The 21,655-nt window shown below is 61.5% G+C and overlaps 3 protein-coding genes across 3 annotated transcripts; 1 reads left to right on the top strand and 2 right to left on the bottom strand.

The window, feature by feature from the left end:
- Positions 1-247: 247 nt before the first annotated feature.
- Positions 248-3,373, top strand: CHLRE_09g416309v5 (uncharacterized protein). Its single transcript, XM_043066383.1, has 7 exons — positions 248-940; positions 1,164-1,486; positions 1,631-1,760; positions 1,868-1,947; positions 2,215-2,274; positions 2,441-2,598; positions 2,742-3,373. The coding sequence occupies exons 1-7, from the start codon at positions 868-870 to the stop codon at positions 2,845-2,847; spliced, it is 930 nt and encodes a 309-aa protein (XP_042921679.1). The 5' UTR covers positions 248-867; the 3' UTR covers positions 2,848-3,373.
- Positions 3,374-3,376: 3 nt separating this feature from the next.
- CHLRE_09g416300v5 (uncharacterized protein) lies at positions 3,377-10,016 on the bottom strand. The gene is made up of 23 exons (XM_043066382.1): positions 9,800-10,016; positions 9,534-9,656; positions 9,231-9,355; positions 8,807-8,881; positions 8,592-8,626; positions 8,387-8,443; positions 8,191-8,230; positions 7,998-8,071; positions 7,833-7,904; positions 7,603-7,663; positions 7,413-7,423; positions 7,183-7,250; positions 6,976-7,064; positions 6,775-6,847; positions 6,639-6,670; positions 6,277-6,363; positions 6,089-6,133; positions 5,788-5,870; positions 5,541-5,661; positions 5,234-5,401; positions 5,046-5,171; positions 4,846-4,937; positions 3,377-4,586 (listed from the first exon to the last, which is right to left on the bottom strand). The coding sequence occupies exons 1-23, from the start codon at positions 9,897-9,899 to the stop codon at positions 4,202-4,204; spliced, it is 2,142 nt and encodes a 713-aa protein (XP_042921678.1). The 5' UTR covers positions 9,900-10,016; the 3' UTR covers positions 3,377-4,201.
- A 709-nt stretch (positions 10,017-10,725) lies between these two features.
- Positions 10,726-20,227, bottom strand: CHLRE_09g416250v5 (uncharacterized protein). Its single transcript, XM_043066381.1, has 24 exons — positions 19,888-20,227; positions 19,488-19,594; positions 19,095-19,220; positions 18,812-18,894; positions 18,463-18,624; positions 18,197-18,313; positions 17,893-18,072; positions 17,591-17,716; positions 17,227-17,326; positions 16,937-17,055; positions 16,686-16,808; positions 16,333-16,549; positions 15,967-16,067; positions 15,673-15,815; positions 15,407-15,560; positions 15,183-15,289; positions 14,929-15,034; positions 14,568-14,768; positions 14,299-14,449; positions 13,850-14,160; positions 13,563-13,709; positions 12,051-12,969; positions 11,722-11,868; positions 10,726-11,512 (listed from the first exon to the last, which is right to left on the bottom strand). Exons 1-24 carry the CDS (start codon positions 20,136-20,138, stop codon positions 11,223-11,225), a joined length of 4,488 nt encoding a protein of 1,495 aa, XP_042921677.1. The 5' UTR covers positions 20,139-20,227; the 3' UTR covers positions 10,726-11,222.
- Positions 20,228-21,655: the final 1,428 nt, after the last annotated feature.

Genomic DNA, 21,655 nt, shown 5'->3' with positions numbered 1-21,655 from the left:
GGCGCAGGCCGGCTGCCGGCGTCATAATACGGGGCTCCAATCAGCCAGCTGACAGTGCTGACGGGCTGTGCGTATGCGATACAGGGGTGTATGTTTTGCGAGCGAGGCATAAAAGGGTCTTGTGGTGGCCGGAGCGTGAATGTAACCTGTGCGTTACAACCACCCCAGCGACTCTCGCTCCCACCACTCCAAGGCTCACCACATGCCTGAATTGCTTCGCTCCCACCCCAGACACAGTAGGCGAACAGTACAGTAAAGTACTCGCGTGCGCTTCCACTGAACCCTTGCTGCAAGCTTGAACCAACCCAGTCCAAGTCAACCGTGCCGGCCCTGCCTGGATGGGTGGCTGAAGGTTGACGTTTGAGGTTTGGGCTTGTGCAAAATTTGGGCTTGTGCAAAGTTTCCGGATGACTCGGCGCGCGATGTGGCCCGACTTGTGCACAAGCCCCTACAAGCCCCAGCCGAAACGCGCACCAAAAACACGCCAATCACTTTGCAGATCCCTGTATAGCTCTGCTATGCGTTTTAATTTACCAGAACACTCAAGTTATTGAGCTCGTCAAGAGAGAAGTAGCAGGCGGTTCGGCCGTTGCAACCGCGCAACCCTCTTGATCGCGGGCCCATCAGTTCTTCTCAACTCCGTGAACCTGCGCAAATCCTACATATACATCATTGACTTGCCAACGCTTGAATATGTGCAAAACTATACCGCTATTTGCGCTTGTTGTGCTAGTGTTCTCACCGGCTTTGGGCTGCTGGTTTCCACCGGGCTACAAGCGATCCCGTGGACAAAAAAGAGATCAACATGTGTGGGCTAGCTTGAACGGCTGCTCGCCTCGCACAGCGGCTTGGCAGGCTGATGTTTTCATGTCTCGTCTGAATGAAAGCGGGCGAGGCTACACGGCTTGTACTAAGCACCATTGGCTGCAGAATTTAGCTGGTAATTGATACTTCTGGGGCTTGGGGCGTGACTTGCGGAGCACATGCGTTGTGTTTCGGGGCAAGGACACTATCAGCGCTCTTACACGGTATTGGGGACACTATCAGCGCTATTACACGGTGTTACGCATTATGCTGCATCCTGGGAGTCAGGCAGGCAAACCCTTGATGTTGCAACACCCACGCTGCCACTGCCCCCCACCACCTGCCGGATTTTCCTCCAGCTCTCGGCCAGTATGGCGCGGGCAAAGCGACAATAATAGACATCGGCTGCAACCGCGGCTACTTCACCAGTACCGCTCTCAACTACTGGGCGCCGGGGTTTGGCAACCACAACCAGTTGGTGCACAAATCGCACCAAGAGGGGGGCTTGTATGGGCCTGGCGCCTGCGGCATCTGCTGGGACTGCTCTCACGGTCCCGACAAGCCCGTTACACTACAGCCCCAGAGGGAGGTGGACGTGCACTGCTTCGAGCCATCCATGTGGCACCAGCGCGCGCTCGCGGCCGCAAAAGCTGCACTGTATGGACCAGAAGACGCCCCAAAGGTACGAACATGCACGGTGGGTCTTCAGTGCCGGTCGTTGCCCTTGCCGGTCGTGCTCGCCGCCGCAGACTCTATCCTCAGGTGGAAGGGGGTCGGTTTCAAAACGTAAATTTGCCTTCTCTCGCTTGTACCTTGCTTCCATCAGACGGACAAGGGCACAGCGGTGAGGTGGAAGATCCTGCCGTTAGCGGTTTCCAATGCTACCGGTGTCGCCCGCTTTCCCGCCAACTGCACGCACGAGGAGTGCAGCCTTGCATCTACAACCGAGCTCTTCGGTAAGTTCGCTGGGCGTGGTCAATTGGTTGGCGGCCTGCGTGCCATACGGCCATGCGCACATGCCCACTGCTGACCTGGCCGTTGTCCTGCTGGTCCCCGCTGCTAGACGTGAACATTACCACGGTGGATATCTACATGCGGGAAGCGGTCATTCCTTACGTGGACATCCTGAAGATTGACACAGAGGTGTGCAGGCATGCCGGAAAGGGGATGGCGATGGTATCCGTGCGAAAGACAACGGGGACAACTACAAACTGCTCACGGTGTGCGTGTGCGCCGGTTTATCGGCACTACTTGGCTTCGGTCACAACGCACGCAACGGCGTTTAGAGGGAGCCTGCCAGACCAATGCAGCTGTACAGGTGTTGGCTAGACCGCCTCTGTACATGGTCAGAGCCTACTGCGCTGATACTGCTGATACACCTTCCATATGCATGCACGGCGTGCACTCCAGGGTTTCGACCCAGCAGTTCTGGCAGGGGCATACAACACGCTTCGGCGTCACCGTGCTGAGGTGAGAATGCACGCAGCATGCAGTTGTATGGTGAAAGCGTTATGCCACCAAAGCGTCGCGTTCAGGGGGCCATGCTTTCCTGCTGCCCACCTGCTGTACAGCATGCCTTGTACCGTAGGCGCACCCAAGCACATTCATGGCGCGGCCTCTTCCTACGCCGGTGCAGGTGCTGTCTTTTGAGTATCATGATTTCTGGACCAGATCCGGTGGCACGCTGCGGGTGTGCATGGACTACCTTGAAGAGCTGGGCTACACCTGCTATTATGATGCACCCTTGCTTTACAAGCTGACAGGGTGCTGGGATCCTCGTTATGAGATCAAAGAGTAAGTGTGGGGCATGCGGGCGGGGTTGCGTTGGCGGGTGTGTAATGATGTTGTTGCTGCACGTCTCCTGTATGTCCTTGTCTGCATGTCGATGCCGGCAACTCACTGAATGTGGCCCCTAATGCCCTCCTTCCCCTCTGCAGCTGGTCAAATATCGTGTGCGCTGTTCGTGGCAGTGAGATAGAGGCAGACATGAATGCCCTTACCGTACTCCGACAACGAGCGGTGAACTCGACAGCAGTGGCATAGAGCGGTGGTGTAGGCACATGTTTAGGCTGCAGCCGTGAGGTTGCCAGAGCCACTGGAGCTGGTTAAGGTGTAGTTGGCTGGAACAATAGGTAGTCTCTGCATGAGACGGGCGGCAGGCATGAGACGGGCGGCAGGCGTGCTGCCTCAACAAGTTTTGTGCGATTAGTGCGATACCAACGCTACATAACGAAAACGCAAAGATGGATATACTTACGTACCGGACCGAGCTTCTTACTGAGTAGGGGCTCCTGGTGGCTTAGTCTGCGATAAGGTGTCTTTTGGGGGCTTCCGATTCTGCTGCGAGCCGCTGTACATCATAACCAGGGGTCGTCTCTTGTTTTCGGGGTGATGTCTAGCTCCAGACAAAAACGGCCGGGTAGCCGCCGTCTTTTGTCTGGGCACATGGCGGTTGGGGGGCTTCTCCATAGGAGTTCGGACAAAACCGGCCCCAAACCCGGGCCAACAAAGTCTCGCCCCAGACATTAACCCCTGGAAGGAATGTCTAGGAAACGGCCAAAATGGCCGATCAATGTCTGGAGACATTAAGATAGGAGCCCTGCTTCAGTGTGATGAATAGGTCTGATCAGCAAATCAGGCTTGCTGATTGCTACCGGGGCCAATCGCGCACAGCGAAACCACTCAGCACCAGCGCTCCAGCTCATGAAATCCTGTTGTAGGCCGCAATGGCCGCTCGCCCGGCCCTCCCTCATCCTTGCTCTTGTTAGCCTGCAGTCTCAAGTCACGCGCGTTCACGCTTTAAGGTCTCCACCAATTCCCCACCCAAACTGTTACACACGCTGGCTCAAGTGCCGCCCTCCACACCCAAGCAACCTCCCGCCAACAAACACCCAAGCACCGCTACCAACACCCTCGTGACTGCTAGCCCTATTCCTTTGCAACACCTCAACGCAACCGTAGCAAATCGAGAAATCCCCTGCACGACCATCCCTTTATGCTGCACCGAGGCGGGCGCCAACGGAATGGTGGGGGAAAGACCGAGACCCCGCCCCGCCCCAGCCTTCTGACAGGGCGGGCGGCTCGTGCCGCATTTCGCTCGCAAGCGGCGCATGCAGCGGCCACCCCCCCCCCTGTGCAGCTGCTCTTCGTTGCGCGGTTGGGTGGGACAACGAAGAGCCTGGCCCTGGGCAGCGGCTCCCTACCGTCCCCTGTTGCCAACACGAGATGAAACCGCGCCTACACAAAGGACTGAGGTGAAACGAAGGCAGCTATAAAGCCGTGTTCATTGTGGGCCGTACTCCTTCTCCATTGGCGTCCTCAAACCGGCTTTTTGACTGAGTCCAAAAGCATCGGTTTTTACCTGCAAGTGCAGGCTCCAGTGCATCACCCATGATTCTCACATGAACGGTTTATTCTGGATCCAAGGACAGCTCATGACATTAAAGTCCTCCCGCTCATGGTCCCGGTACAGCTGCTCCCGCGGCCCAACCTTATCGGTGAGCTGCAGCACGCTAGGGATTATAAGTACCCTGGGCTTCTGCGCAGTAGCCGGCACTGCTGGCACCGCCGCGGCTCCCAGCTTCTCAGCTATCTTGGGATGGAACAGTCCCGCACCCGGGCCACCATGCTGCGCCATGAGCGTCTTTGCCAGCTCCTCCGAGTCCCAGCTCCTCGCCAGCTGCTCCGCCGCCACGGTAGCCACGGGGTGCTCCGCGGCCTTGTCCCGGATGTGCACCACAAGGTGGTCGTACTCGGGCGGGAACATGCCGCCAGCAAAGTACCTGGAATGGTGGGGGTGGTGGGGAGGAGGTTACAAGACGGCAAATTTAGATTGAAAGCGCACGTGGGCTTGACCATTACTCTTCTGTGCGGACGGCGCTAAGTAATGTGGCGTGGACTTGTCCACCATTCTTCGAAAATTCTCATCACTTACCAGGGCATAAGGCAAGCGTCCATGGCCCCGTATTATTGCCCCCTGTTCGTTTGCAGTCATTTCCTGCTTGCCTTCAGCCTAGGGCCCGTAAAGAAACCTATACCCACCATCGCGCTGCCATGCAGCCCTGCATGAGGTAGCCGCCCAGCATGCAGCGGCTGTCATCGAAACCCCTGGGCGCGTATGGGATGACTTGGTACTGCGGAGCGGCATGGTTCGGATAGACGGGCTTAGCTATGAGGGAGACATGCACATGCTTGGCCAGATTGCACCATGACAGCAGCAGTAAGGATCGCTTGCTGCTTACCCGGTACTGCAAGGGGTAGTCCAACGGCAGGCGGTTGTTCCGCTCGCCGCCCAGCCAGGTGACGTTGCAGCGTGGCGCGGGGTACACGACGGTGCGCCCCATCTCCATTGCAAGCCGCGTCAAGGCCTGTAACAATTCCGCAAGACTGCTGAGCTGTACGTATCAACTCGAGGTGGATGGCTTCGTACCTTGGTTGCTTTGTCCCACTCCTCGTGTGACATCCACTCGCGGTTCTCCACCTCGGGCGAGTACACCAGCACGTCGGGTATGGGCGCGTGCTCGGTGCTGGCGAAGAACACGCCGCCGCGCGGGTGCAGCAGGTGCGACAGCTCCCAGTTCCAACCGTTCATTGCCATCTGCATGGGGAAACGGTATGTGAGGCAGGCGACAGGTAAGCGCCCCAAAACCGCTATATAGCGCATGGAACAGTGGAGATGGAGCAGTGGAGGGGAGAAGCTGCGCGCAAAGAGCGACCGAACCAGCACCCAGACTCACCCGCACGGTGAGCTTGTTCATGGGCGCGCCGAACAGGCGGTAGAAGTGCGCGAAGGCGTAGGGTGAAGTGCCATTGGTGCCGTTGCCGTACTGCTTGTATAGAGCTGGGTTCCAATAGCCGCTGTGGGTGTAGGTGATCGGCAGGCAAAAAGAAACGGAGACCCGTTAGGCCACTTACGCATCGCCACCACCTCAAGACTCGCCTGCTGACCCGCCCGCCATGGCCCTTCCACACGCACGCACTCACCTCATGCCGTCTTGGTCCCAGGCAACGCCGATCCATTCGGGGTAGAAAGCAAACAGCTCCTTGTTCGCCGCGTTTGCCGCCGCCTGGGATTGGGGAGAACCGTGCGGTGCGTCGTATGCGAGTACCACTTGTAACCCCCGTCGCTTGCGGCGGGCACAGACGCTATATATGGTTGTGAAACTTCTGAGACGGAGCACGCCGCGCCCCGGTTTAGAGGGAGCATCTCGGGCCCTGCTGCTGAAAATGCTGCAAGCCATCCACCCGCACGATCCATCCACCCGGTGCTGCCACACATCATCACCTGTAGCGGGTCTTCGGGATCAGCCCAGATGGCGAAGCCATCCGCCTGCAGGTACCATAAGCGTCGCGTGAAGTCAGCCAACGGTGCATGCGAAGTTCTTGGTTTAACGGTATCCACTGCATGGGAAGAAACCGTATACTAACGTCATCTCGCATGCATGCCTTCAACAGCAAACCATCCCATTCCACCTTCAGTAGCCCCATCCACTCCTTGGACTTGGGGCCGCGCTCGGTCTTGCCGTAGATATTGCCGCCGAACTCGGCCGGCCACTCGCCCTGCTCAGCGTGGCGTCAGCGCACACGAGGAAACGCTGTAAGACGACACTTGTCCCTCAGGGAGGCGCCGGGCTGCCGGGGTGGCGTGCGCCTGCAGTGTTCCTATGTTGTTGCCACGCGAAGATGTGGCCTGGGCAACGCCATATGCGTTGTCGCCCATGCGAGCTTGTGGCCTCGGCGCAGCGACAGCACAGGCACGAAACCCTCTGTCCACTACCCGGTAATTAAACGCGCAGCCCATGCGCGCAACCCCGGAACCCCGCGAAAGGCCATACATTTGTGTTGGGGATCTGGATAACTTGTGACCCTGGGGGATAGTAGGGATGTATGACAGCATGCATTAGGGAATCAGGCCACTACCAGTATGCGCCAGCCTGCGCCAAACGCATCTTGTGCCGCAGTTGCACTCACAATAAAGGCCTTCACCGCGGCCAAAGCCAGGCGCACGATCCCGAAGTGGCTCCGGCCAGGGCCAATGGGCCTCCTGCGAGAAAACAGCATAGGTGCCATGTAAGATACCATATCCAGGCGGTGGCGAGGACCTCGCTCCGCATGCACCCCTTCATGCCGCGCAGGCCCACGGAGGCATGTGTTCATGGCAACCGCACGCACCTTGAGGTATTGCGTGATGGCGATGCCGCCGGGGTCATTGTAGCCGAAATAGCGCTTGTGTGCGCCCTCCCAGGCGTCCCGGTACGTCACTGCGGGGCACGTCACCATAAACGGGTGCCGCACATCACTGGCACCATCGCCATTGACCGCAACTGCGCTGGTATTTGCATAGGTAAGGAACACTTCAGGGGCTTCCCTGTGACGTACCGTTGTTGTCGCGGTTCCAACAGCCGTACGTCATGGGCCGCCCAATGACCGCCCCCATCAGCACATCACTGCAGGTTGTGCATACATGGGCCCGACGAGCGAGGGAGTACTGTCATTAATGCGTTTGCGTCTTGCCTTGCCTCCCGGGAAGACATTCAGTGCGATCATCATCTGCCTATGTACAAGTGCCAGCCAACTTCGGCTGTTGTGCCATGCGGCCATGCCCTCACCTCATGACCATCTTTGATTCCGCAGCGTGGTTGGGATGCACACATGGGCAGAAAGCGGTTATGAATACCTTATGTCTCCGTGTTCATCGCATTCTCGCATTTTGGATAAAATGTGTCAGCCGAGAGGGGGCATAAGCATGTGCACGGGCGTGCACGGGCGTGCATGCACGTGCAAACTGCTCTGGCTCACCTGCTCCCAGCACCCACTTGGCCAACCGCGCTGGTTCAGCTCGTCCCTAGACTCAGCCCACCTGCGCGGCACATTCGGGGAGGTGCCTGCCTGTGCTTCCAGAGCTCCACACGTGCTATCCTTGCGGCGGCGTGCCGTTGCCTGGCACCAGTGGTGGCCCGGCCTCATCCCCGAGTCCTGCCGCACAGGCGCACTCGCCCCCACCAGCCCATACGCCGGGCCTGCCTCACCGCTCCAGGCGGTCGATCACCTCAGCCAGCATGTAGACGGATGGCCCGTCTGGCCGCGCGTTTTGCACGTAGCTGCAGATGGGGAACAGGTGATTGCTTAGGAATCACTCTGCAAGGTGATCCCATGGGTCGCCGTAGCCCTCTCTGCCCCCTGCCTCCACTCACATAATGGCTGAGTTGAGCCAGCCAATGGCCGGGTCCCTCAGCGCCATCAGCGCCATGTCCCGCAGTGGCGGAGCCTGCGGACAATCCAGGCCGGCTGTCAGCACGAACAGCACTGGAATTGCAATGCAGGCAACAGGCGCGTCGTCCAGGGTCCAAACGTCTGTGCACTGCGGACTGTGGACACTGCTGTTACCTTGAGGTAGGCGTAGATGTCAGTCAGGAACATGGAGTCACTGTGCACGATGGTGTGTGTGTGGGGGGGGGGGCAAAGGTGTGTGGGCTTGTCCAATCTGAGGCACGACGTGAATGGCCTCAAATACAATTGCCAGCAGCTTCTGTGACGGCAGCACTGGCAGCTTCCTCCCCCGTCCTCCCCGCTTCATCTCCACCTGTCTAGGCAGAGGACATTGTAGCCAAGGCGCGCCGCACGTGGGAGGAACGAGTGCCTGCAGGGCGGTAGTACACACACAGCCCGGCAATTGCACTCAGCAGCAGGCATAATGCGGCACGGACATGCGGCAGGTCCGCCACTGCCGCCCGGGCTGTCCAAACACGCCTCACGCACGGCCATGCTCACTCTATCGCCCTACCTACCTGTCCAACATGTACTTGGGCGAGTTGGCGAACTCCTGCACGCAGCCAGCCGAACCAGGGCACGAGGTTGCGTTGACGATAGGTCGTGAGGGACGCACTGGTGTGCACGGGTGCACGGGTGTGCCGTGTGATTGTAACCAACTCACGCAGCTACTCATGCCGCGCCGGCCCATCGTCGAGCCCCTGAAGCCCACCACCTGTACATACGCACGCACCTGGCTTGACCAGATACACGAGACTTGCGGCCACACCCGCCCCGCCTTCTGGCACTTCTCCTTGGTGGACATGAGCTGCAAGCCGAGGATTTGAATTTGAACCAGAGGAGTGATTGAATCTGAGCGAGTAAAGCACGAGGACGACACGGGCTCGGACGGGTTTCCAGGGTTTACAGCGACCCAGCCCATTGCGCGTGTGCTCCCCGGACCCCGGACTGGCCGGGGTGCAATCAGAACCGAGTCAGTATGCGCAGCGTGCAGATGCGCTCCAAAGGCGGCGCACCACACAGCACAGTAGCAATGCGGGCGAGCCGACACGCAGTCGCGTCCTGCCCAGCCCGTGCCTGAAGCAAACCATCGCCGCCTGCGAGTCCTGGCCATCGCCCCGCCCGCTGGCCGACAGCCCCGGATGGCCACGACTCACCACAATGTGGTCATATCCAATCTCGAGCGCGTTCCAGACTAGCTGGAAGCCTGCCGACAGCCGGTTTTCGCTGACTAGAATGACTTCCTGCCGAAATGCTCGTGCAGCAAGACATTCCCGAAGGCCTGCAGTATCGTGCGCCCGAGCAGGTGAGGTCGGTGAACCTCCGGGGGACAGCCTTGCGGGCGAGCCCTGCCCCGTGACGTTTGCCCCAATAGCTTCGCGCAAGCCAGCAACACCCATGCAAAGCGTATCCAAATCCCCTTCAAATTGGGCATCGCATTCAACCGAAGCCATGCTTGCCGTGAAGCGGGTAGATGTCGCCCGTCCACGGTTTGGTCCTGCCAATAGAGCACATTCCAGATGCAGCGCATGGAAGCGAGCTGTTGAACTGAAGCAGTGCTTCTTTCCCGCGCCAGGCCGGCTCTAAAAAGCAGGTGTGGGACGTTCAGTTTGTTGATGGGGGCCGGGGAGGGGAGAAGGGGCGAGCCGGGGAGCAGGGCCAGTCAGCCACGGCAAAGTTGCAGGAACGGTGGTCTGGGAACTTATAATCCAGGTAGATTACCTACCGGCTTTAACAGATATGCGCCAGCTTGCTTCTCCAGCAAGCAGGCAGAGCACGATTGCTTGCACGGACTTCACTCCGCCCCAACGAGGCGTTGAGAGCATTTTGAGGCAACTCAACCAGGCCGTATTCATTCACAGTGAAGAGGCCTAGTGCGGTGCTGACGTGAACAGCGCAACATCGGAAACCGTCATGGCTTTCTGCTTCTAGTGTTAATTGAGTTACCCCAAGGCCGCTAATAACAATGAGTGAGCATGACGAACTATTCATTAGGACTTTGCTCCCGCGCTCATGTGCACCAATCATTCTGACCCGAGCCACCCTGCCCCCAACTCCGAGCCCCCGCCACCAACCGCCGCATTCGACAGTGCCACAGAATGCGTCCTGCAGTTGGCCAGACTCCAAAGGTGGTGGAATGGACTGAAAGAAGAGAGTTAACCGGGAGGCAAGCCGTTTGCAGCCGCGCAGGCCCCTCGCGTGGTAAGATCGTCCCTCAGTAAAGTGGACGTAAAGAAGAGAGTGAGGCAAGGCAACCTAGCAGGGCTTGCATCTTCGGGGAGCGGCAAGAAACGCCCCCCAATACACGTCCTGGGGGGGGATTGGGCGTTTCCGGGGTGCATACGGTCCACGGATCTCGCCAACTACTCTGTCCGGTGGGGGTTGGGGGGCGGAACCCCCCCCCCCCCCAACCGCTGAAAACAAGGCCATTGTTTTGGCCCCTAGATGCCGTGAGCGAGAACGTGGTTAGGGCCCTTCTCGCCAGTGGCGCCGGCCAACCCCTGGAAGATGCAAGCCCTGATGTGGGAGCTTGGCTCGGGTAGCTCTGCTAGGGACGCGGCTGCTTTGAGTGGCCTGTCAGGTCAGCGGGTGGGACGTGCCTTCCGTTCGGTGTGTGATGGGACAGTGTCAAGGCAGGTTGGTAAAGTCCCGTAGGGTGTAGCTGATTCCGTTCGGTGTCTAGTCCAACCTAGTCCTTACAGTGCCCTCCACGGGTGCGACATGCCTCCACGATATTAGGGCCATCCGTGGCTCCCGCCAACGCGGCGTCCCCACACGCCGAAGCAAGGTGTTGAGTTTGCGCCTAGAACAGACGACCACTCAGGACGGTGTATTAAGGCTCGCGCTGAGACGGGATCAACCCATCTAGCTCCCTACGTCAACGGACCTCCCTAAATGCCCTGCCCTCCAGACTCTGCGCACGCACGCTGCAGCACACACACTCCCAATCACTCGCTATTGCTAATCCAGGCACTGCCATCAATCCGAGTCACGCCAGTGACGCCCCGATTCAGCGCTCCCTGGCACCGCTGACATATTCAGGTCTACCATTCTGTCCGGCATCCACCAGCCAACCAGATGCACATGCAATCGCCTGAGAGCCTGCAGCATTCAGCCCATCAGCAGCACTCGCGCAGTCCTGCCACAGCTTACTTGCCCCCGCTAAACAGTTTGCCCAACAGCTTGCTGCTGGTGCCCCCACGCTTCTTGTCTGCACCAGCCTGCGGTGTTCCGCCGTGAGCGGGCCCTGACGTGGTGGCAGGCCCCCGGCCAATGCCTGACCCCGACGCGGCCGAGTGTGGCCCGCCACCAGGGGTGGGCCCCGCCACGCGAACCGACTGGCTGGGCCGCAGCGCTTCGTTGCCGCCGCCCGCCACCACGCCACCGCCTGACGCAGGGTTGCGCGACTCCATGTGCTCGATCTTGCGCAGCACCTCCTCTGCGTGTGGGAGGTCGGGACCGCGGCGCGGCATCGCATGCTCAGTTGCAGATCAGTTACTTCAAGACATAAGGGCAGGGCGCAACTCCGCGCAAGGGACACCAATACAGCTACGACTACCGGACGCCGTTACCCGCTAACCAACACAGCATTAAGGGCAACCAGCAGAAGCGGTCAGGCGGCGGCGCCCTCCTGCGCTGCCCACGCACCTGTGGTCCGCAGCTTCTCCTTGAACTCGCGCTTCCACACCTCGAACTTCTTCTTGAGCTTGAACAGCTCCACGCCCGGGTCCATGTCGGGCGCCACCACCGCGCCGTCGTGCACCTCGCGGATGAACGACACGTCATCCGGCAGCACTGCACTCGCAAGGTGGAGTACAGCGGGGAATTGAGGCACGTCGGTTTAAAATCGCCCGGGTAAAGGATTGTCATTCGGGACAAATGACACTGCAGCTTGGGCGGAGCCTGGATCAGTCACCGAGCGCATGGAATACAGAGCGGGAATGCTTTGCGGTTTGCAGGTTGGCACATCCACTCACCTTGCATCACCCGCTCCAGCTCTTCCCCGAGCTTGTTCACGTATCGCTGGCTGGCGGTGGTCGGAACCGGGGCGCTGGCGGGCGCCGCGCTGCGTGCAGTGGCTGACGAAGCGGGCGCGCCGTCGCCTGTAACCGACTCAGACAGGATAGAGGCGCTGGGCGACTCAAGGGCACCTGCAAGTTGCTCGCCTGCGGCAGGCGAAGCGAACGCCGATACGGGCGGCGGTTGTGACGAGACAGGCGCAACGTCCACCCCCAACGAACGGGATGCGGCACCAGCGGCGCCGCCAGCTGCTAATCCCGCCACTGCGCCAGCCGCCGCTGCAGGCATCACCGGTGCAATCTCCGCGTCAGTCGCAGTGCTCGTGGAGGCCACAGCCGGCGGCGCAGCCGTCTGAGTCGCGGCTGAGCTGGTAGGCGGTGGCGGCGGCAGCGCGGGTGCTGCCTCCGTCTGCGTGGCCAGCGAGGTGCTGGGCGTGCTGTGCTGGATGCCGGTGGACGCCGAGGCCACCGCCATTGGCGCTGGCTCGGGTTCGGTCTGCACGGCAAATGAGGAGCTCGGCACCGCGGCCAGAACCTCAGTCTGCGTGGAGAACGATGCGTTAGGTACGGTGCTCTGCGTCTCCACGGAGGCGCTGACCACCGCGGGCTGCAGCAGCTGAGGCGGCGGTGCGGAGCCGGCGGTCACACCGTTGGCTACCACTGCACCGACTGCCATGGCCGCCGCGCTCTGCTCGATTGACGCACGCGCAGCGGACACGGCTCCCGGGGTCGCGGCGCTGGCCAGCGGAGCGTCCTCGTCTGCATGGCCCCCCCCTCCAGCGCTGGGGCCGGGTGACCGCGCCTCCGTGGGCTGTGTGGCCGAGGCCACCTGCTTGGGCATGGGCGGCAGCTGGCTGTCCCCGAACATGGCGCGGCACTGCGGGCAGGCAGGACAGGTGGTGCATGGGAGCGGTTCAAGACGTGATGAAGAAGTGTGGCGCATGGCTGCTGAGCTAGCAGTCTAGCACCCCGTTTGCATCATCAAATACATCGTGCCCAGCACACACACACACACACACACACACACACACACTGCCGCCCTTTGCCCTCGCTTCCCCTGTCGCCCGTAGGTGAGCTCGACTATGACCAGCGGGCGGGAATATGGGACGTAGGCGTGCTGGGTAAACGTTGTAGCGCGCCCAGGGCGCGGCGCATACAATGCATATGGGTGCCACTCGGGGTCAGATCGTTCGTCGATCGCCCGAGAGGGTTACAGGCTTTTCGCGGGTAAGTATGACTACCGGGGTCGACGCGGCAACACGACGCTCGGTATTCGGTAGGTATCCGTAAGTAACTCCGGCGCCGCTTGGGCGGGCTTCGTTTTGTTGTTTTTTTCTAACACACACACACAACACAACACACACACACACACACACACACACACGCACACGCACACGCACACGCACACGCACACGCACACGCACACGCACACGCACACGCACACGCACACGCACACGCACACGCACACACCTTCTGGATGTAGGCCTGCAGCAGGCGAACCTGCTCCAGCCAAGTGACGCTCTGCTCCTCGCACTTGTGCTGGTAGCGCTGCGTGAGGCTGCGCTCCAGCGTCAACTGCTTCTGCAGCTTGACGTTCTCCAGGTTCAGCCGTTCAACCTGTACCGACCGATGGGCCACACAAGGAGTGCGCCGGGGTTGGCAGCGCATGTACAAACTGCATAATGCCTAACCCACATGCTGCAAATTCGGTTCACAGTCGGAGGTAACCCTGGCAGCCTTGCCCCAGCCCCGCCCACCTGGATGGCCAGCTCCTGCGCCAGCTCGAAGCGGTTCACCACTGCCGGCGTCACCACTGCGGGCGTCATCACCATCACCGGCTGCCGCAGCACGGGCACGGCCGGCGCTGCAGGGGCTGCCGCCGCGACGGCTGCCGCTGCGACGGCTGGCGCCAGCGCTTGCTGGGGTTGCTGTACCGCAGTGGCGGCCGCGCCCGACCCGCCCGCCCCGTTGCCCTCTGCCGTAGCCGCCACCTGCGGCTGCTGCGGCGCCTCCAGGGATGTCCGCCACACCACCAACGCCTCCTTCACCTTGTCGACGCTGTCCGCGCCTGTACCACATCATGTGCAGTGCGACACCGTCACTATGACAGACCGCTTCGGCCACTGGCAGTGACTCGCACCCTGGTCTCTACCCGAACTCTTGCCCCCGTCCGTCCCCAAGCATCCGCACCCGCACCGCCGCTCACCCGCGGCGCAGCACTCGCGCCAGGCCGCCAGCGCCACGGGCACGGTCTCCATGGGCACGCTGTACTCGGTGCGCAGCGCGCTGAACCAGTCCGCCTCCAGCTTGTGCTTCACGCGCGTCTCCTCCACCGCCAGCTCCACGCGGTCACGCTCCTGCGCAGGAGGGCGGGGCGGGGTGTAGCAGGCACTTTCAACCCCGACTGAAAGACAGCACAAACCACCACGCCAAGCGCACTGCTAATCGCGTTGTCGCCATACGGCGGGCACGCACCTGCATGACGCGCGAGAGCCACTTTCCGAACTTCCAGGTGCGGTAGCCGCGCGTTTGGATGGTGACCACCGCCCACATGACCTTGCGGAAGCGGTTGCGCTCGCGCCGCATGCGCCAGGCGCTCTGGAGCACCAGCGCCGCCGCGTGTTGCGCCACGAGCTCGCGGTAGGCCAGCCGGGCGCCGCGTGCACGCCACAGCGACTGTTGGGATGAGCAGTGGGCACTGTTGCGTCTAGGTGCGCGTGTACATGGGCATGGGAGGAGGGGTGGTGGGGTCTGGCATCACGCAAGGGCGGCCCTAGCAATGGCTGCACATACTTTAGCACAGCGCGTGCAAGCTGGGGGAGGTGCAGTCGCTCACCTGCGACAGTACGGCGGCATGGCGCAGGCGGAGGTAGGCTGAGCGGCAGCGGTACATGCGCCAGCCCGCCTGCACCGCCAGCACCGCCGCCTGCATGCGCGCCCACCTGCGGAAGGCAAAGGCGGACCGTTAGGCCGCATCAGCACGCCGCGCACCTGGGACCCATCCATGCACACAAGGTCCTTTGCGCGCTACAGCGCATGGATGCCCCCGGGCAACCCCACCTACAAGCCACCACCCTCCTGCACGCGCACCTGTCCTCCACCAGGCCCAGCACCCCGGGCCTGAAGAACACCTTGGTCCGCCCCAGCTGGTACTGCCCCACCCGCAGCCCGAAGCGTTCCAGCAGCGCCAGGCACACCTGCGGATGCCGCGACACGGGTATCAGCGGTGTGTGGCCATGAGGGATGACGGACCGAACAGATTAGCAGGCCTCCAAAAGGCACAGGGCCTTCCACGCACACCCCATCGCCCCCACCTGCCGTGGCCCCGCGCTGCCCTGCGTGCGCTTCAGCGCCTCCTGCTCCTCCGCCGTGAGCAGCGTGCTGTAGCGCGCCGCGAAGTCCTCCAGCCGGTAGCGCGTGGGGAAGCCAGCCGCCGCCACACGCGCCACCTCCAGCACACCGCAGCACCTGTATGCAAGCGCGCATGCGGCGTGGCGATTGGCAGCTTGTGTGAAGCCCAAACACCACAAGACACACTGCATGCAGCATTGACGGCCCACGACCGGGCCGGCGTGCGCACCTGAGCTGGTGCAGCGTGGGCACGGGCTCCAGGCTGTTGGGCTTGAGCTGCATGTTGGGCTTGATGCAGCGCACAAAGTGCAGCCCAGTGGTGTCCAGCTCAGCCACCAGCTCGCGCAGCTGCTGCCCAAAGCGCGTGATCACCTGTGGGGCAATCCGGGTGCAAGCCATTAGGCGCCGTGCAAAGTCGCCACCCGGGTTGACTCAGATTCCACGCCTACTGCTGATGGCCTGAGGGGCCCCGGCAACAAAACGGTATTACTGTCGTGGGATAACATAACCCTGGCAACCCCACCGTCTGCCCCTTCTTGGTGCTGCGCTCCGCCTCCTCCAGTACGGCGCCGCCCAGCTCCGCCAGCAGCGGCTTGTGGCTGCTGGCCATGAGCTGGATCAGGTCTGGGGGCGGCAGGTGAGGGGCGGTGACGGCGCGGGCGTTGCAGAGGGGAGAGGGCGGGCCGTGCAATGCGACAACATAGCCACTGGCCACTGGCCACTGGCCACTGGCCAGGAGCATTGCAGGAGTGGAGGCAACACAATGTCGGTAAACACGCACACACACACACACACACACACACACACACACACACACACGCGCGCGCGCGTCACCGCACACGCTTTCCTTGTGCTCTTTAACACACGCGTCACCGCACCACGCACGCACCCGGCCCCAGCGTGTCCTTGTTCTTGTCCAGCAGCCCTGTGGTGTCGTACTGCACTGCGCCCGCATAGTGCTTGACGATGAAGCTGCCCGGCACGCGCGGGTTGGTGCCGAAGTGGGACTTGGAGTTCAGCGCGTCCAATAGCTGCGTGTGCAGCGTGCTGTCGGTTGCGCGCGGGAACTTACACTGGCTGTCCATGACCGCCAGGATGCCCAGGCCCTGCGGGGAGTGTAATCGTTGTTAACGCGTCTGCTGTTAGCACTTTTGTGTATACCGTAAGATCCTGCTCAGGACGATGCAGCCAGCCAGTTACACCAGCCCCCAGACTGCACGGTGCTATGCCTATCCGCCTTGCCTTGGGCGGCATGGTCTCGAACACGTCCACGCACTCCTGGTTGTCGATGAACTCCACCTTGGTCCAGTCCACGCCCTCGCTCTCGTACTCCTGCTGCTCCAGCTTGAACAGGTGGTGCGTGAACTGCGGGAAGACAGAGGTGGGTAAGCCAGGGGCATCGGGGTACCGTGAGCGAGTGGCACACATGCATGGAATTCTTGACCCGTCGATGCAGCGTAGCCAGCTGCAGTTCCACCAGTCCAACCGCCCACCTGCTGCTGCAGGCGCTCATTGGCGTAGTTGATGCACAGCTGCTCGAAGCTGTTGCGGTCAAACTGCTCAAAGCCGTAAATGTCCAGGATGGCGATGTACAGGCCCGACGTCACTTTGCCTGCAAGCGCGGTGGCGGATGGGGAGGGGGAGAAGTCGAGGCACCGGCCCCCTGCGGCACCGCAACGGCCACTTCGCGTCGGACCTCTCCAGACAGTACCCAACCATACCCAGCATCCTCCAGAGTCCAGATGCCCCAAAGCAGGGCAAACGCTTCCCCGCTGCGGCTCACCCAGGCTGAGGCGCGCGTTGATGCGGGTCACGATCCAGTTGAACACCGCCGAGTAGATGGCCTTGGATAGCGAGTTGCGCGCCTCAACCGCCTCGTTCAGCTGTGGGTGAAAATGTGGTCACAAGTGCACTTATAAACATGAGCAAACACACAGTACGCCGCATAACGTCATCGCCAGCCAAACACTGCATCATAACAAGCAGTCACCGCCGCAGTGAACCCGGGGCATCACCACATGCGCCACAGCAGCTGTGTCCGACATACCACCTGACCCCTCCACCCAGTACGGCTGCGCCCATGCAACGCGACAGCTCCCACCGGGCGCACGGCAGGCCCCACCCCCGCCTTCCGGCCCTGCCCCCACCTTGAGCAGCTTGATGACCACCTCGCCCGGGGCCACGATGCGGCGCGTGGTGAGCGCCGTGATGAGCGCCTCTTGCGACACGCCCAGCAGCACCGCCGCGTTGTCCAGCGCCGCGTTCTGGTGCACCTGTGCGGGCGGGGGAACCGGTGTAGCGTGCATGCAGGCTAATTACAACGGGCTCGGGCTCAAGTGTGTGATCCGATCAAGTGAAGGACAATCCCCTAGTGTCCACCGGCGGAGTCCCCCGCCCTACCGCTGCAGTGCCACCAACCCGCCCACCCCACGTCCTCCAGCCGGTGCACCTTGGTGCTGTCCCCGGTGCCGCTCTCCTCGAACTCGATGTTGCCCAGCCACAGCAGCCCACTCAGCAGCGTGAACAGCTGCGCCTGCGACTCCGCGTCCACGCCAATGTCGGCCAGCGCCTTGCGCACTAGCCGGAACTCCGCCGCGTCGTCCACACCCGCGATGTCGTAGCAGCCGCTCTGCAGGCACCACAAGCAAAGTTATGCCGACCTGCCCGCTAGGCTCCGTGTAAGAGACGCCCTTATCTCGCACTGCATCCCGCCCCACGCCGCGCCACTCCGCCGGCCCCCCCATACCGCTCACCTGCGACAGGAACTGGAACTCCTGCACCTTGGCGGGCAGCCGGAACGCCTCGCGCTCCGCCGGTGTGGCGCCGCGCACCAGCTGGTAGAAGATGTGGAAAGAGCGCTCGCCCTTGAGCTGCCGGGAATGAAGGACACGGCACATAACGCAAGGGAGTCCAGACTCAGAAAATTCCAGGATCTCATCAGGGCTACGGCATTCATCCGAGTGCCCCCAACTGCACTGCGGCCCGCCCTAGTGAGCCCGCCCGCCTCCAACCGGCCCACCTGCATGGACACGCGGCTCTTCTCCAGCAGGTAGGTTTTGATGTTGGCGCCGCAAATGTGGTGGCTGCCGTTAAAGTGAATCTGGATCAGCTTGCCGAAGCGCGAGCTATTGTGGTTGCGCAGCGTCTTGGCGTTGCCGAACGCCTCCAGAATGGGGTTGGTCTGCACAGGACACGTTGATACAACCCTGTCAGCGCCCACACGTCGAGTCATCCCAACCCTTTGCGCCCCTACACTGTCGACCATGGGCCTCGAGTGTTCCATGACCTGCCGGCCTTCGCAATGCCCCCATCCGCCCCCCCAACCCGGCTGCCTCCGCCCCCCTGCCTCCGGCCTCAGGGCGCCTCACCTCCAGCACCTGGTCCTCCACGCCCGTGCCACCCGCCAGCGTGGCAAAATACTGCATCGCCTTCTTGGTGGTCTCCGTCTTGCCTGCACGGAGCAGAGAGTGCCGGTGCCCTCACGCCCGCAAACCTGAACCCAGTGCGCAGTCCAGCAGCCGTGACTCCGCCATCGTTTGCAAGCCCGCACGTCGCCAGCGCGCTGGCATGCAGCCGCCCACCAGCACCACAAGCAGGCGCACCCCAAAAAACCGGCAAGCCGGTCTGACTTCATGCATTCTGCCCGCGCACCTGCGCCGCTCTCCCCGCTGACGACCAGGCTCTGGCTGCACTTGTTGCGCAGCATCTGCCTGAACGCCGCCGCGGCCACCAGGTAGATGTGCGGCGCCAGCGTGGTCACCGACTCCCGCGCGGCCTCTGCGGTTGTGTGCACAGCAGTCGCCATTGCGCGTTGCTCCGCCCGCCACACACTGCCATCGCATGCTGGTCACCAGCACCAAAGTTGACCAGGCAAATGCATCTGGTCTCTGCGCATCGTAACCGCAATTGTGCCCTCGCGACGGCCTAATGTGAGAGCGGACCAACAAGCCTCATCGACCTTGCAATCAGCCAGCCCAGCAGCAGGGTTCCGTGCCCGTCCTTAAGCCTCCGCTGTTGCGTTCTGTCCTTCGCAGGGCAACTCACGTTTGTAGTTGGCCGCCACCTCGGGCGTGTACAGCGGCAGGTTCTTGCAGGGGTTGAGCGCAATGAGCACCGGGCCCGCCCACGTGTAGATATCATCCGTCTTGTACCTGCAGGGTGCCAGCACCACGCCAGCGCTTACCCTGACCCTGCTATGATGAACCCATCCCTGCAGCTCCTGCGCATTGACTGCCCCATGAACAAGCCATGGGATGCATGCCCCTCCGTGGCACGCACTTCCAGCCCTCCTCTGAGGAGCTTGTCGCGCCCGCGCACGACACCCGCGAACGCGCCGCCCGCGCTCAGAAACAGTATGTGCACTCCAAGTACGCCCAGTGTTGCACAAGTAGTTGCAAACAACTCCAAACCCAGGCGAGCGATCGAAGCTGTAGCCCCCGCGAACCTGTGCTCCAGGTTGTAGAGAATGCCCGGCTCGTTGAGGTAAGAGAGCTGCACCACATCAGGGATACCATCCTGAAGCACTGGGTTCGCAGCGACGACGAGGTCAGAAGCGACGGTCAGCGATTGCCCTCCAACTTGAATTGCCGCCTTCCCATCGCTCAGAGAAACGAGCTCGCCCTGTTGCCAGGTTGAAGCATCCTTCCGGTAAAACACACGGGCGCCACGCCCAAGGCCCGCTAGGCCTTCGGTCATGTTTGAACGCTCCTTACAATACAGCTTCAAGTAAGATCATTTCCATGTATGGCATGGAGTATGCTACCATCGTTGAACTGTCCTGCAGCTGCTTCCCGTGCAATTGAACCCGTTGCACCATGAGAGCCAGCTCCGTCGAGCCCCCAGGAGGGTGGGAGGGATGTCTGGGCGGGCCATCCACCGCATCGGGGTCGGAGACTCATCCGGCCGACGCGGGCATCCAGCATAGCCCGGCCACATAATCTGACTACCTGGGGGCGACCCGACCGGGGTATGCGACAGTGCCCGCCCGGGCATCCAACAGTTCCGGGCCGACCCGACCCAGCCATCCACGCATTGGTCGCCGGCTCATCCCGCATCCCTGGGCCAACCCCAGCACAGTCATCCAGCAGACGCGAGCCAACCCGTGCACACATCACGCTTCCTGACTTGGAAAAGGGTAGTCCCAACCACTCAAAAACAGCCGATCCCCGAAATTCCCACCCTCCGAGCCCCCCCTCCCAACACGCACACACACACACACACACACACACACACACACACACACACACACACACACACACACACACACACACACACACACACACACACACACACACACACACACACACCTCGCCACCCACCTGAAACCCTCACACACTCGCACACGCGCATGGCCAGACTGCATATGATTCCTCGCCACCTCGGCTACCTGAGCCAAAGCCCGCACCATCTCAGACCATTCTAGACCAAGCGGGGATTCGGGGAATCTAAACCACCCTTGTGGTCTCGCCGAGCGTTTGTTGGTGCTGAGCTGCTGCCAGGACTACCGGTACGGTACAGGACGCCTTTTACGAGGGACGCCACCCTATCCCAAGAGCCCCAGTTACCCAGACGAGCCCATACCCAACAGAAAGGCCTGGGACTGTCCTGCCGCCCCTCGTCATCGACCACGGTGGCCCCAACGGCGGCAGCGGCTATAGCGCAGGGCCCAAGGCAGGTCCCAACGGCCTTTGGGAACGTGTTTGCCATGACAGCGTGCGTCGGCGAGTTTGGTACCGTCTTGCACCCCCTCCAGCTTGCCCTCCAGTCTACTGACGACCGGCCAGAGGGCAGCATTACCCGGCGTGATGCGGCTTGTACGCGTGTACGTCTGACCGTTCATCGACGTGCGAGAAATACCGTACGTCCGCTGCGCATGGCTGAGGAAGTGCTTCGCAGCGGTGGCTGGGCTAGGAGTCCTGTCGGCAGCTGTCGGAACGCTTATGGGCCCGGCATGGGCCAAGGTCGCCGTGACTTATGTTGCCGTGGGGCGGTTGTTGGCCTTTCCTAGCACATGGCCTCGTGCGCAAAGCGCGGATATGCCGAGTAACATGACTGGGCATGGGATTGTGCGCAGGAAACAGCGCGCAATACGTCAGGGGTAGGCTAGGCTACACACACACACACACACACACACACACACACACACACACACACACACACACACACACACACACACATATGGAGCATGGACGCATACAGGTGCAACGCGGGGG

Source organism: Chlamydomonas reinhardtii, chromosome 9 (assembly GCF_000002595.2).
Source record: "Chlamydomonas reinhardtii strain CC-503 cw92 mt+ chromosome 9, whole genome shotgun sequence".
In the NCBI taxonomy this organism is placed as follows: Eukaryota; Viridiplantae; Chlorophyta; class Chlorophyceae; order Chlamydomonadales; family Chlamydomonadaceae; genus Chlamydomonas; species Chlamydomonas reinhardtii.
This window is presented reverse-complemented; position numbering and strand designations above follow the sequence as displayed.